Source organism: Myxine glutinosa, chromosome 7 (genome assembly GCF_964187855.1).
Source record: "Myxine glutinosa chromosome 7, kmMyxGlut1.1, whole genome shotgun sequence".
In the NCBI taxonomy this organism is placed as follows: domain Eukaryota; kingdom Metazoa; phylum Chordata; class Myxini; order Myxiniformes; family Myxinidae; genus Myxine; species Myxine glutinosa.
Window position 1 is genome coordinate 132692964 of NC_136267.1, and position 16099 is coordinate 132709062.

Here is a 16099-nt window from a genome sequence, read left to right on the forward strand (position 1 = left end):
GGTCGTCGAGGGCAAGATGAAAGCGTGAAGGGCAAAAAGCAAGAGGAGAGGAAAATGTCGGTCCTTGAGTTCTTTTATCGTCGGGTCGTGACGTCACCGGCGCTTTTCCACCAATCAGCGTGCCGCTTCTTGCTCGCCTCTGACGTCATCGGTGGTCCTGGGCCAATCGGCGCTCTGCTTCCTCCTCGGCCTTCCCTCCACCAATCAGCGGGTAGCTTCTTGCTCCACCCTGGCCAATCACGAGTCCTTTCTTACCCCGGCCTTCCCGTTGGTAAACTCCTGCCCAATAGCGAGTTGCTTCTTGCTCCGCCCTGGCCCATCACGGCTCCTCTGGGCGTGTCTTCGGCCTGCCTGTCTTCCGTGGCGATGTAGCTGGTGCATCCAAATGGCCGTGCTCATAACTGGCTTCCGGCTGGTTTTATGGTTATTATTTGATGCAGTTAATGGCCATTTCCTCACTAGTGTCTATTACGGTGCCATAAATGACAAAGGATGTAAATCACATAGGGTAAGACTTACAAGGGATAATTTATCCTCATGCCCTAAGCTAGTTAACATGCCCCACCCCCTCGTGATGGGGACGAAGATACCTCTTACTCCAACATTCGGCTAAACAGAACTTATTACTTGGTGATGGTTCTTGTCATGAAAATCATCCACACACATGACTTGTCCCGTAGGTAGGTTTAATATCATTTAGATCTGTGGTAACATCCTGTAAAATACATTCATGCAATAGACATCAGAATCGGGGTATTACATGGGAAAGACCGATAACAATAGGCAAAGCAAGCAAGTCCAGCATATAGGTGCGTACATACCATTCAAGACTACAGGACTATATGTCACAGTAAATGTCGCAGGAGTGGCCTTGCGTCGCGGTTGTCCCGGGTCTTATAGACGCCCCTTTAGTGGGATAAGCGAGCACTCCCGGGTTCACCTTCACCTTCAGTATATTTTCACTACAGTTCTTACCCGACATCCGGAGCATGATACCTACACAAATCTACCTGACTCAACATATCACTACCCCACAAACATAACACAGCCCCCCCCCCCCCTCCCCCTCCCTGGAACCGTAGCCCCGCAAGGTTCATTGCAGGTGCTACTATTCCAGTCTTACCACTTGCCGACTCACACTTAATTAGCCTATGAAATAAATCAGGAGGGCTGTGGGAAGTGATCCGAAGCTATTTACCTATTCTCCTTACCGTTTTTCCCCCATAAGCAACCATGCAAATATGTACAATCGTGGAATCCTTAGCCATAACTCCTGGGGCAGGAAGAAAAAACAACAACACGCAAAAATCTATCTTAACCACAAAACTTAACCATCAAAAATTCAAGAACATTTGTTCAACCCCAACCGACACACCGCGTCCCCCGGTGGATGCCACAAGACTCAACTTTACCTGCGGGGCCATCCCAATGCACCCCAAATTTCTGTGGGCCCTGTCCTGGTGTTACAGGTAAGTGACGTGGCTCGGTAGATTTCGCCCACATTCATTCAACACAAACCCATAACCACTCGTACACATTCCCCAAATCATCAACACTCAAAACCATTACTAAGCACGTATTTCACCTCCCCCCCTCTCCCTCCCCCCCCACCCCCCCCCCCTTGAAGGACCACGGCATAGATGTCAAAACATGTGTGTGCGTTTCTACTAGGCAGTGGGGAGGTACCATACAAGCAAGGTGGTGGTGTGGCGCTTCAGGGTGTGGTGCCCGCAGTCCCAAAGACAAGTTGCCAGACTTGCGATTTCTTCGCCCCCCCCCCCCCCCCTTTTTACCTCTTGACCCCATGACAGCCAAACAGGTCCTTCCGCTGTCGTCCCACCGGGGGAGGAGGGGAGGGGACTCCACACACCAGGCTCCGTGGCCTCAGGCTTCCATACAGCCTCACGGGTCGCCGGGACTCTCATACCCCAGGGTGCCCAAACAGACCCCCACCACCGACAGGCTCCCAATTTCCAGACACCACTGGCTGTCAGGGGTAATTACCGCAGAGGGGGCCGCAGTCACCACTCCTCAGAGCCTGATCTGTACCTGCGGACACACACACCTTCCCCACCCATAAAATCCACAAAAACATTTCCTCCCCCGCTGCCATTCAATTCTCAACCACATATTTCAATAGAAGATGTCACAAAAAGATGTTGCCATGACCTGCTTCCATGTGAAATCCCCATTCACATTTTAAAGTTACAAACACATTTCAAGAATCACTCTGTCACTCATATTTCAATTTCCATCCTCTCGACTAGACAAAAACACAACACCTCTACACATAAACAAACGCCACCCACAATACCCTTTGTGGCACACATTCCATCCCCTCACCGACCATTCCATCACTCTCACCCACCCCCTATACCAAATTCCATGTCCCAAAATATAATGAGCAGGTCCTGAAGCATGGGACAGTACACCTCAAAGCACTTACCTCACCTTGATGTGCAGGTACTTGCAGGTTGGTCAGGCCCAAAAGTGTCATCCACCCGACTGAATCCCCAAATTTGTCCCATAGGGCCTACCAAATTTCACCAAATTTCCTTTTGTCCCACAGTACTGGCAAGTATGTGGATCCGCCTCCAATGGTGACCTTTACTAAACTACTACATTTGGCTACGACAGCTCCACACCTCGACCGTGCAAGGGCCACCGGGACAAGCTGAGCAGCTGAAACGCCAACATGGCCCATGAGTGTCCATAAGGGTGCGACCCACCATCCATCCTTTACCCCCCCCCCCCCCCCCCTCTGCGAGGAGCACGGCTGCACTAGCCCCAGCTGGCCAATGTGGTGAGCACCTGCTGCCGACTCTACCATTCCTACAACTCGGCCCTGGGGGGAACGGTCGCAGTGCATGGCATCCACATCACATCCCCTGCACCGCCCACATCCCCCAGTGCCCACCAACACTTGACCACGCCCAAGGTCGAGACAACAGCCATGCTCCACCAGGAGACTCATCCAGAAGAAATGGTCCACACACCTCGGACACCCACAGCACCACGTTGACCTCCAGACTACCCAACTACATCACCACAATCCCGCGTCCAAAATATCGGCGCCGTCGCCCCCGTAGCCAGTTGAAGGCCGCGTCCTGCTAACCTATCAAATTTATCCCAGCCTCCAACACTCTGGTCTGACACACCTGGATCAATAATGGTGCCACTGCGCAGTGTCCAACATGGCATCACACAAAATCCACCCTTAAATTTACATCTAACCCTCAGATTACCCATGCCAATTATTTTTCATTTTACTAATCTCACCAAAGAAGGGTGCTTTTCCATACACATGCCAGCCGAGCATGGCCCATATGCTCGGCTCGTTACAATCTCCCGATTCATCAATCCCATGGCTCTCTTCCCAAGCCGAGAGTCCACAAATCACAACAGGACATCTGTGGAAGATCATTCTCACACCATCATGTTCCACAGATGCCCCAATGGTTCTCCAGTAGGCAAACACATCCCTGTCCATGCAATTCGACCCACGTCCATATACCAGCACAGCATGGCAGGTCATCACATGCTGGCTGTCCCAGAGTCTCAAGGAGAGGCTGTCAGGCTGCATGCCCGGGCGGTCGCCACATCAGGTCCGTGTTGGCCATCCGTGGTGCCGCCACCAAAGCACGGTTCTCAACACCTCCCCGTAGTGGTCCTCATTATACACCATCCTAGGTACCTATGATAAACCACCTCAGACCCCCCCACCCCCACCCCCCCCCCCCCCGAGACACACGCTCGGGTGGCGCCACAATGGACAAGGGACGCCACACTCCACCAAACCCCCCGTGGGGCCCAGGTCTTACCATGACACCCATGGTCGGACCCCACGTCCATATCTCGCCAGCACAGCCCTCCAGCTGTCTGGCATAAACCCATTTTGAAAGCGGCACCTTTTCCCCGAGGCAATCCCCAATGACCTCTCCTGGTCCGAATTCCACAGCCCGGGGACCAACTCCCACCAAGGCTGTTCCACATCAAATTCCCATTGCAATTTCAATTTACATCTCCTTTTGAAAATTTTGGCCTTGCGTGTCCAACAAGCACAGCTGCAGGTGACAACCCCTTCCTCGGGTTGTTCTGCAGCTGTTCCAAATTATCTATGGGCACCAGTTCTTCCGAGGCTCTATCTCCCAACTCTTCCATGTCCAAATCCAGCTCGCAGCCAAAACACACCCCCCAACTGGGTATTCAATTTCGGAGCCTCCTGTACCAAATTGTTGTTCATGGTGAGGGTCCCCTCGGTCACTTCAATCTCATCAACCGAGCAACTCACCTCATCTTCCAGACCCTGTTGGACCTGAGCAACCACCTCTTCGATGGTACTGTCGCAGGTATTCAGCCGCTGTGTCACATCATTTATCTCATCGTCCACAATCAATTCTGGCCCCAACAGGCCTTCTTCCATAAATACCCGGTCCGGTCCCGTCACACGGACCTCCAATATCTCTAGCCCCTGTTGCTCTGCACCACCGCCCTGGATCAAAATTCAAAAATTCAAATTATTCCCCCTGCTGGTGAATTGAGGCATCCACACCAGCCCGATAACCTCCCAGGCCTTCCTCAGCCAAACATTCTCCATTTAAATTTGAGCTTCCCCTATTTCCATTCGAACACTCCCCATTTACCTCCAAACATGCTGTATTTGCTTTTTCCCTCTCCAAATATGCTGTCTACTCCCGTTTTAATTCAAAATCTGCCACCCATGGCTTCTCCTGTGTCCCATCGGCACTATTATTTTGTTCTTCCTTCAATTCACTCGTTTGTTCTCTGGGTTTTCGTTTCTTTAATCTGGGCATCCTTTCGTTTACTACAGGCCTCCAATCGTTCACTACCTCCCCTTTATCACCCCCCTCATTTCTTCATAATGGACATCCAATTTGTTACTCAGTTGCTCCATAAAATGTATTACCATGGCCTGGAAATCCATCAAGTCTGTTTCCTGGCTCGATCACTCCGGAACGGGGGAAGTTCCACCTCTATTCTCCAAACCACCTACCTTCGGCCCACTTCCAGAGCCTTCAACATCCCCAACCCATTCTTCCATATCACTCACCCCCTCCATCCGCTGTCAGGAAGTAGTTTTCCTGCACGAGTATTTATTTTACCTCAGAAAGAATTTTTTTTAATTTTCCGAAAACACGGTGTTGCGCTTCGTACGTCTTGAGCCCACTCCTCCTCCTGCTCCTAAGCCCACTCCTCCTTCTGCTCATTAGCCCACTCCTCCTCCTGCTACTTAGCCCACTCCTCCTCCTGCTGCTCCTTAACCCACTCCTCCTCCTGCTGCTCCTTAGCCCACTCCTCCTGCTGCTCCTTAACCCACTCCTCCTCCTGCTGCTCCTTAGCCCACTCCTCCTCCTGCTGCTCCTTAGCCCACTCCTCCTCCGGCTGCTCCTTAGCCCACTCCTCCTCCTGCTGCTCCTAAGCCCACTCCTCCTCCTGCTGCTCCTTAGCCCACTCCTCCTCCTGCTGCTCCTTAGCCCACTCCTCCTCCTTGCTGCTCCTTAGCCCACTCCTCCTCCTGCTGCTCCTTAGCCCACTCCTCCTCCTGCTGCTCCTTAGCCCACTCCTCCTCCTGCTGCTCCTTAGCCCACTCCTCCTCCTGCTGCTCCTTAGCCCACGCCTCCTCCTGCTGCTCCTTAGCCCACTCCTCCTCCTGCTGCTCCTTAGCCCACTCCTCCTCCTGCTGCTCCTGAGCCCACTCCTCCTGCTGCTCCTTAGCCCACTTCTCCTCCTCCTGCTCCTTAGCCCACTCCTCCTCCTGCTGCTCCTTAGCCCACTCCTCTTCCTGCTGCTCCTTAGCCCACTCCCTCCTCCTGCTGCTGCTCCTTAGCCCACTCCTCCTCCTGCTGCTGCTTATCCCACTCCTCCTCCTGAGGCTCCTTAGCCCACTCCTCCTCCTGCTGCTCCTTAGCCCACTCCTCCTCCTGCTGCTCCTTAGCCCACTCCTCCTCCTGCTGCTCCTTAGCCCACTCCTCCTCCTCCTGCTGCTCCTTAGCCCACTCTTCCTCCTGCTGCTCCTGAGCCCACTCCTCCTCCTGCTGCTCCTTAGCCCTCTCCTCCTCCTGCTCCTTAGCCCACTCCTCCTCCTGCTCCTTAGCCCACTCCTCCTCCTGCTGCTCCTTAGCCCACTCCTCCTCCTGCTGCTCCTTAGCCCACTCCTCCTCCTGCTGCTCCTTAGCCCACTCCTCCTCCTGCTGCTTCGCCCACTCCTCCTCCTGCTCCTTAGCCAACTCCTCCTCTTGCTCCTTAGCCCACATAAATGTTGGCAGAAGACAGAAGACAAACAGATGTGGGGATCACTACATACCATAATTGGGCTTGCAGTGTAGTAGTAAACCTCAGAGGAATGCCCTCTATCCCAGGTGATTTTGCCATGCATTTCAACAAAATAAACTACCTCTATCCCAGGTGATTTACCATGCCTTATAACCACAGAGAAACCACCTCTATCCTTTGTGATTTGCAATGCCTTTTAACCAGAGAAACCACCTAAATCCCAGATGATTTACCATGGTTTTTGCCCAAATCATACAAAAAAAAAGTAATAAAGGATAACAATATAAAATAGAAAAGAAAAGAAAAGAATGGCCCAGATTTTGCAGGACAACTCCCCAAAATCTATGCAAAGACCTTCCTTCAACATAACCTACACAATGAGTGCGACCTGATTACATTGCACTCCAATCTAGAGAGAATTGTTTGAACCGAACAGCAGAGAGAATAACTCCTTAGAGCTCAGGCAATGGGCCCAATGGGAATCATGCCCAAGACTGTCACAGAGCTCAAGCGAGCTAACGGGAAACCAGAAGAGTTAAATCGATAAATCTTTGAACCCAATACCGCAGTGGGTACCAATAAAACAAGGCCGAAAGTCTAACAGTGGCGTAGCTGGGCTTGTTTGATACTTTAGTTGAAGAGGATAGTATGACCTGGGTGGAGATACCAGTTAGCACATTATGAAAGTATTTAATTATTTTGAAGTACTCTTCTTCTTTCGTGTATCATCAGATGGCCAGCTCAGTGTCGTGCAGCCATGCCCTCGTCTCTGGTCCTACGTCGAAGAGGCCGGCTTCTGAAGGTGGTCTGTATAGGGGGCAGGTCGTAATTATGTGTTCGGCAGTCTGCTCAGGCTCGCCGCACTCGAAGTCTCTAAACTGTTTGTCACCATGGAACTGAAGAGATTTCATTGAGACACTGGTTTATTCTATATGTTTAAAGTCAACAATGAACCAACCATACACCGCTTCAATCCAGTACCCTTTGTTACGTGCTCCTCCCCGACCCCCTGATCACGGTGTACCTCCGAGCCCCGAGAGGAGCCACGGCAGAAAAATATGTTATTCTGTGTCAAAAATCAATAGGGAAACCACACCAATGGTTATCAACAAACAAATATTGTATTAAAAATCACAAGAATAACGATACAACAATAATAGCAATCAAAAGTACAATCAACACATCTTATGATGGTACCATCAGCTAGTATAGGGTAACTCACTGGCTCCAAGTGAGTGAAAAAAGAACATTCCCCAATGTCTCTATAGCTCAAAGTTGATCCCCTCCAGTGATCATTAGAGCGATGTCGAATCGAAACCCGAACCCCATTCAGATGACGGGCCCGGTCACATCGCCAAAACAGCAGAAAGGCGTATGCGGCCGAAGCAGCGCAAAGAGTCACGTGGTCCAAAACTGCGTAAAGCAAACTCAAGGCGAATGCGAAATCCTAAGGCGCCACTGCATAAGGCAAACTCAAGGCGAATGGGAAATGGGAAATCCAAAGGCGCCCTCCAGGTCTGAACTTTCACGGCTCAGTGGGCGAACCGCAAATTAATCTTCCAAAAGCCACGGTGCGCACACACACATCAGATACGTCTGAACGCGGTGGAAATGGCTGACGAAGCAAATACCTGGCTTGACGCGTGAAGCGCACGAATCAAAATGGCCGACGGCTCGTTCTCGAGTCGCAATGACCCGGCGATGATTCTTCAGAATCCCAACGCCAAACCTGACACCCAGGTTGATCACTCACAGCGATAACCCCTATCGCAGGAATTCCTATCCAGGAAATTCAAAGTTCACTCGTGACTCTTGCTCGACAACGTTCCATCCAGAACGCAAAGCAACCAGCTTCTTGTCCGACTTTTCGCTCCTTTTTTTTCTCTCACCTCCCCTTCTTCTTCTTCGTCTTCCGGTTCCCGATCCGGTTTCCTGTTTCATTTAACATTAACCTTTTTACCTTTTGACAATAATAATGGCTATTTCCCTCAAACAATAATAATAATAATAATACATAGAACCAGAAATGTTTCAAGTGGATGAAAACCACAACACCGGAAGTGACGAATCTGTAACACCTTGCAGTGATGAAAACAGGATTGCAGTGTTAAGATTATATTTACTAAATTATTATTATTAACGTTATTATTATGATTATGAAAACAATACTACTGTATTAAGAAACCTGGGCAAATTTGTCCAAAGCGGCCTGAAGGTGAGGCATGAAGCCTAAGGCCTATAGATACTGTGTCGTTTGAAGACCCTAACGTCTATGCTTTCGATATTTGATGGTCATTTTAATAATCGGTTTGTTTGCGTTTCACACTGAATGAAAAATGTAAAGGTAGAGCATGCAGATTGTGATACATGACAGGTTCAACGATATGGCCAGCCTGAACGGCATAGGAATCAAAAATTGCGGTGTGTGGAGTCAGCCGCCGTACTGCCGTAATGACTTCACATCACCCCTATCATGTGACCAGATTCTCAGCTCTGATTGGTATACGTTTGAGGGCACATACATACATACAAACATACGGACGGACACACAAACACTGTTCTAGACGGCTTTGCCCTATGGGCTATGCCGTAAAAAAAAACATCTTCCTTTGTGTCGACACGAGTGCCTCTACATAATATCAAGAGTGCAGAAATATCACGATTCAAGGCAAACGGCACGGTGAATCGACTCTTAATAGTCTCAAAATTTAACAAGACCACAGATTCCCCGGCCCAGATACTACACCTTTTCCTGCGGAACTGCCCACACTCGCTGTGCGTGAGCTGCGGCTTGCGTCAGAAAAATCACTGCTCCGTCGCCTCTCACCACCATCTTCGTTGCTTCGCCAGCTTTGAAGCCTTAAAGAAGCGGAATCACTTGCCTCGCTGTTTAACAAAAGAAGCAGAAAAGGCGAGTCAATCTCTTTGTTAGCTACATTTGACCTTGACAAACAGGAAAGGCAGATTTACTTACAAGGCAAATGCTTCATTGCCATCTCAAATCAAACTCCACAGATGTTGAAGATGGAAAAATATTCAGTGATAAAAGCACATACAAATAAACAAAAAGATGAATGGATTTATGGTCATGGTAAAAATATTTTGCTATCATTCTTACCTTAGCTCGAGAGTGGCAACAACTTACATCAAGGTCTCTCTTGCTATAGCAGACATGGTGGACAAGGACAGCCAAAAAAGCGAAATCACCACAAAACACACAAGCGTTATCAATATTATTTTGGGTGATTATCGAGACCTTGAAGCACGTGATGTGGAATGCTGTTATTCTTCCATTCACACCGACAGGATGTTCATTGCAGACCTAGGTTTTCCTCACATTCACAATCTTAAGCAATGCCTTGGCAGAAACAGGGCTGCCACACTTACAGCCCCAAAAATGTGGGCCCTGGACAAAAAATGTGGGGGGAGGTTGACGTAAACACATCAGTCCTGGAACAAAATAAAAAGCTGGAGTGGGAGTCACATTATAAATAACATGAAAATGTGTAGACGGGGCCAAACTAGAAAATAGAATTTGACGCTAATGCGTCAATGGATAGGCCTCTGCCTGTATTACCTGTCAATCCACTTGCGTTTGATCTCAATTAAAGGTCACATGAGAGAGAAATAGAGCCAGAGGAGAGACGCGTAGAGGAGAAATGACAACAGATGCTTCCAACTTGAGTTATGGTCTGTAAAGCGATTTTGAAAGGGCAGATGATTTTATTTTTCTTTTTTATTGAATGCATAGTCGAGGCTCGTGAAAAAGCAAGAACACTGAAAGGATCAAGATACAACAGAACACAAGGGGCAGTCGAAAGAGGGGGAAGCACCAACAGCAGGGTTGAAGCGGAAAATCTAGAGAGACTTGGACAAATATGGGAGGTGGGGTGGAAAGAGGGGTATCGGAACATGCATGGGATGGATAAGATGGATATGGAAACAAACTCTAAGGAAGTAAAACTGAAATTTCGAAGGAGGTGGGATTAGGGGTAAGGAGGTGGGATTAGGGGTAAGGAGGTGGTATTAGGGGTAAGAGGGTGGATAAGGGTAGTCCTGCCTTTCTGAAAGATGAGGGATGGCACGACAAAGGGTGGAGTCATCAATAAATAGACAAAGGGGATTTTTCCAGTGACTGAGAGAGATCGTTGAATGAAGACAAGGATTGGGACTGGGACCAGGACCAGCCTTGACAGAGAGAGGAAATTAAAGGATTCCGTTGAGTCACACGCGTTGGTTACGAGGGTAGATCAAGTCAGTTAGCCATGTGTGAAGTTGGCCTTGGATGCCATAGGCAGAGAGTTTGGACAACAAAGCGGGATGTCAGAGTGCATCAAAAGCTCCAGATATGTCGAGGGAGATGTCTGACATTGACAGCCTCCATTCATTGTTGGGCGAGTAGAAGCAGCATGTCCAAGGTAGAGTGACCATGTCTGAACCCAAATTGGTGATCTGGGATGAGAGTGTTGGAGAAAAGGAAGGATTTCATATCAACTGTGATGATGGATTCCATGACCTTGCTGATGATTGGAAGTAAGCTAATATGTCTGTCGTTAAAGGGATCGGTATTTGCACTTTCCATGTAGTGTAGTGATGTTGACCGATTTCCAAACAGATGGAAGATAACATCGGGCAAATGATGGGGCATGCCAGAAAATTGACCACCTTCTCAGGTACAAAAGACACATGGTCTTGGTAGCAGTTGGGTACGACTGGGATGGGTAGGTACAGAGAGTGAGGGGTTGGGGATACAACATTTAGAAGTAAACACCCGGTTTTAGAGGAGGGAGAAAGGTTTGAAAGTTCAATCTTGAGGTTGGACAGATGTTGCTTTATGGCTCTCTTGAGATTGGACACACTCTTTGTAGTGGGGCGGCTTAGCCCAAATATTCAAAAGAATTGTGCATTTTGTGATACAAGCACCAAATTTGGCACACTAGTAGACTATCATATTATGAAAAGATCTGGATATTGGGCCATCTCAGATTCAGAGATTTGATTTTTGCAAGATTTGCAGATTTTGCAAGCTGAGATTGCAACGCCAGGGACGGCCGACTCCTTCCTACGAGCTGCCCACGTCACCCGCACAAGAAGAGCTCATCAAATCACTGCAGCGGCACTGCACATCCTGCAACACCGTGCGTATGAACGCCACTGTATGACATATGCTGATGATGCAGAAGACCTGCCTGAGTTCGAAGACTTGTGTCACCAGAGAGGAGAAGACATTCCCAACTTTCAGTACTGGGCAACTGTGCTGGAACTAGAGATGTTGGTACTGGTCTACGTGCGTTCTCTGCGGCAGGCTTCATTCACGACGTACCTTGATGCCCTGACGGAACTGGTCCCATGGTTCCATGCCTTAGACCACACACACTATGCCAGGTGGGTCCCTGTTCACCTGAGGGACACGGTTGCACTCCCAATGAAGCACCCAGATGTAGCCAGAGAATTCAGGGCTGGCAACTTCACTGTACAGAAGACGAAGAAGGTGTTCTCTTCGATCCCAATCGAATCGAAATCTTGCAAAAATCAAATCTCTGAATCTGAGATGGCCCAATATCCAGATCTTTTCATAATATGATAGTCTACTAGTGTACCAAATTTGGTGCTTGTATCACAAAATGCACAACAGGTTTGCTATGCTGCTACACTATTGTGGCCTTTGTGGCATGACCTGAGATAGCCTTTGGTTGGGTTTGCTTTCCAGGAAGTGAAGGGAAGTCGTTTCAGAGCAACCGCCTCACTACAGCATTGAGTGTGCCATTGGTGGGAAGAAGGTTAGGATCATTGAAGACGAGATGGGATTAATCTGTGCAAAAGAGAGCAGATTTCTGGAGAAGAATTCCCAGGCCGAGTTAACATCAGGGGCAGTAAATATTGGAGACAAGTCCTGAAGTGAGATGGCTGCTTGTAGTCCCAGCTAATCTGCCCGAGTGCGGGTCTGCCTGAGAATAGCCAGAGATGTTGATGATCCTTTGACCTGTTGAACCCAAAATGTAATCTGTTTATCAAAAATATAAACAGGGAAACATTAGGATTATTGCAACTGTTTAACTCTGCAATGATTATTGTGATGAAGAAAGATTAAGAGAGCTATTAAGATTAAGATTAGGTTTGTTGTGCAATTGAGCACAGGAGCATTAGCCACAGGGGAAAGCACTAGAAAGAGAGGAGGGCATTAGCCTTAAATGAGGGGGTGAGTTTAGTTTTTTTTACGTATTACATACACAAATATCACACACACATCTCGTTTTTTTTAACGTCTGTTCCCCACAATTCTATCTGTGTCTCTCTGTGTCTGTTCCCCACAATTCTCTCTGTGTCTCTCTCTGTCTGTCTGTCTCTGTCTGTCTCTGTCTGTCTGTCTGTCTCTGTCTGTCTGTCTGTCTCTGTCTGTCTCTGTCTGTCTGTCTCTCTGTCTGTCAGGGTCTCTGCTGTGTCTCTGTCTGTCTGTCTCTTTGTTCATTTGTGTCTATCTCTGTCTGTCTCTGTCACACACACACACACACACAAACACCTACAAGGTGGATACTTTGAGACCTAGTTGGTCTCCGATCCATGTCCTGAAACCCACCCATGCGTGGAGATATCTGCAAACAACAACAACAACAACAACAACAACAACTTACACACATATACATGCACACACTCATACATGTACACGTAAACACACACGTAGGTGGATACTTTGAGACCAAGCAGGGCTTCGTTCTACCTTATGAAACCCGCAAATGGAGATAAAAATCGATGGGAAAGATGATGACATAACAGGGAAGGAAGGAGAAGATATCACAGCAAAAATTGGTTTCACATAAAGGTCATATGACCTTAACCTTTCACCTATTGAACCGAAAATCTAATCAGTTCATCTTTGTATTTCATTCAATACTTGGGCCACATTTAGTTGAAATCACTTCAGTGGTTCAATCGTTATCATAGTAACAAATAAACCGACAACGTATGGACAGGTGGACATACAACGCAATGCATCTGAGCTTCGGTTATGGAGACATAAAAATAGAGTATTTTGCCTTTTTTTAAACATACAAAAGTCAAGGCGCAGGGCAGAACGAGGTGAAAAAGGTTCGAGAACAATGCACCGACAGTGGGATGACATGTGAGAACAAGCTGTAGGATAAGTTATGAAACAAAGGGATAACAAACAGTAGTCACCAAGAGGGAAGGAAACACAGGAACCTGCAATTAGATGGGGAGAGAATAGGAAAAAGGTGATTTGGAGTGTGGGGGGTTAGGAATATGACAAATAACAGGGAAGGATGGTGGATTAACCGAGGTGGTGGTGGACTTCCAACTTGAAGTCCTGAAGGGAAGTGTTGGATTGATCACTCCAAAGAAGGGTTCGTAACAGAGAAGAACAAAAAACGAATGGATATTCACAAGAAGGGGTTTGCTGGAAGCATGCAACTTGCAGGGACTCAGACGCATTGGGGGAATGAAAGACCAGAGGGAGGAAGATCTGAGGAAGGGGTATAGAAAACAGAGGGGTCAGCAACCTGTTTGCAATGAGATCGGCAGGCCTTGTGCTTCAACCTCTGAGGGAGATGCCAATGATGTTGAGAGCTTTTGATTCCATGGCATGCAGTGTAGCACAATCCCATCACGGAGAGCAGTATTCCATTAAGCAATGGATAAAGGTATTGTAAGCTGTGGGAACTTCAGATTGGGCAAAGAAAAACAGAGTATGCTGGGTCTGCGGCTGGCTTTGGAGACCAGCTTTGATATACAGTATGGTCTGCTCAGGAAAGGTCAAAACTGATAAGGGCCAGAAGTTCAATAAAAGGAATCACTTCCATTGTGGAAATACACAAGTGAGTCTGTTTGAAGATTCTTCCAGAGACAGGATGAGAAATATTTTCCTGGATTGAAAGGCATGTTCCAAGTGTTGAAAGGCATGTTCCAAGTGTTGAAAGGCATGTTCCAAGTGTTGAAAGGCATGTTCCAAGTGTTGAAAGGCATGTTCCAAGTGTTGAAAGGCATGTTCCAAGTGTTGAAAGGCATGTTCCAAGTGTTGAAAGGCATGTTCCAAGTGTTGAAAGGCATGTTCCAAGTGTTGAAAGGCATGTTCCAAGTGTTGAAAGGCATGTTCCAAGTGTTGAAAGGCATGTTCCAAGTGTTGAAAGGCACGTTCCAAGTGTTGAAAGGCACGTTCCAAGTGTTGAAAGGCACGTTCCAAGTGTTGAAAGGCATGTTCCAAGTGTTGAAAGGCATGTTCCAAGTGTTGAAAGGCATGTTCCAAGTGTTGAAAGGCATGTTCCAAGTGTTGAAAGGCATGTTCCAAGTGTTGAAAGGCATGTTCCAAGTGTTGAAAGGCATGTTCCAAGTGTTGAAAGGCATGTTCCAAGTGTTGAAAGGCATGTTCCAAGTGTTGAAAGGCATGTTCCAAGTGTTGAAAGGCATGTTCCAAGTGTTGAAAGGCATGTTCCAAGTGTTGATAGACATGTTCCAACACATTCCACAATGAGTGAGGGAAGCAGCTTTTTCCGGTCTATCAGCAAAATGTAGAATTATTATCATTTATATCATGTGAAGTGTGGTGTGTCTTTGCGTATCCATGTTTGCACGTCGGCTGTCTCCTGTTTCAGGTAGCCGCTTCCCACGCTGCATAAAAAGCTCTGCAAAGCTTAACATTCAACCCGAACAAATGCATGACACCAAATGAGATACATTTTAAACATATGAACATGACACGGAATCGCAGTTTGTTTATTAACAGTGCATTAATGAGTTGACCTGAGTATGACCTGAGTTGAAAAGATGCCCTCGAGGTATGCACACTCACCTGTTACCTGTCTAGCCTGGGTTTGAATCGTGGCCCAGCTATAAGCAGTCATCCTGGTGTTTCACAGACAGGTTGATTCATCAATGTGTGTGCCACAGATGGACGTTGAACTGGGTCCCGTCTACCAACATCAATTGGTGGATGTTAAAGGTTCCCATGGTGTTCTTCGCAAACAGTAGGTGAGCTATCGTCGGCAACATTAACAAATTACAATTTTTTGCCTGAACTACCGCTGGGAAAGCAATGGCAAACCACCCAGTATATCCCTTGCTCACGAAGCTGCTCCAGCAGCACCAACGCTCTGTGATAGAGTAAGAGGATGATCACAAAGTTGATCAAATGATGTCAGCGTTGTTATAACAGGAGCCGAGACTGGAAAGTCTTTGAACAAAGGTTGTAGTGTTGATCAATTAATTTAAAAAACAAGACCGAAAGTCTAACACTGGCGTAGCTGGGCTTCTTTGATACTTTAGTTGAAGAGGATTGTATGACCTGGGTGGAGATACCAGTTAGCAAATAATGTAAGTATTAAATTATTTTGAAGTACTCCAAGTCTTTAAGCTGTCTGTCACCATGGAAGTGAAAAGATTGCATTGAGACACTGGTTTATTGTACATGTCAGTTAGTCAACACTATCAAAGTGACCTCAGCACCATCCCGACACACACCACTGTGTGGTACGGATTGAGGTGTTTTACGGTGTCAGTGCAAATTCTGCCACCAACGTCCTTGAGAGAGGACCCAGTGAGTTGGTGCTCATTTTGCAGAACTCGGAAGGATGACAGACTGAGTCAACCCCACCTGGTGTTAATTTAACAGCTGACCGGGATTCGAACTCAGAGCTCTGGATCCCAAGCCCTCCACCTTAACCGTTAAGCCAACACCGGGTTTAGGGTGGTTGGAGTCATAAGAAATGCTTCAATGTTTGAAGAGCCCTTAATCAAAGTTTTAATTACTAGGGCATTGCCCGTACTATATCTATATCTAAAATTATATCCCCCC

The 16099-nt window shown here is 47.5% G+C and overlaps 1 protein-coding gene across 9 annotated transcripts in view; it reads right to left on the reverse strand.

Annotated features, from left to right (window-relative positions):
- Positions 1 to 16099, reverse strand: part of EIF4B (eukaryotic translation initiation factor 4B) — a 193464-nt gene that overhangs the window by 69338 nt on the left and 108027 nt on the right. For all 9 annotated transcript variants that reach the window (XM_078782302.1, XM_068123240.2, XM_068123239.2 and 6 more), the window contains one exon: positions 9041 to 9180. In XM_078782302.1, the coding sequence (XP_078638428.1) occupies positions 9041 to 9180 (140 nt within the window). The remainder of the gene's footprint in view (positions 1 to 9040; positions 9181 to 16099) is intronic.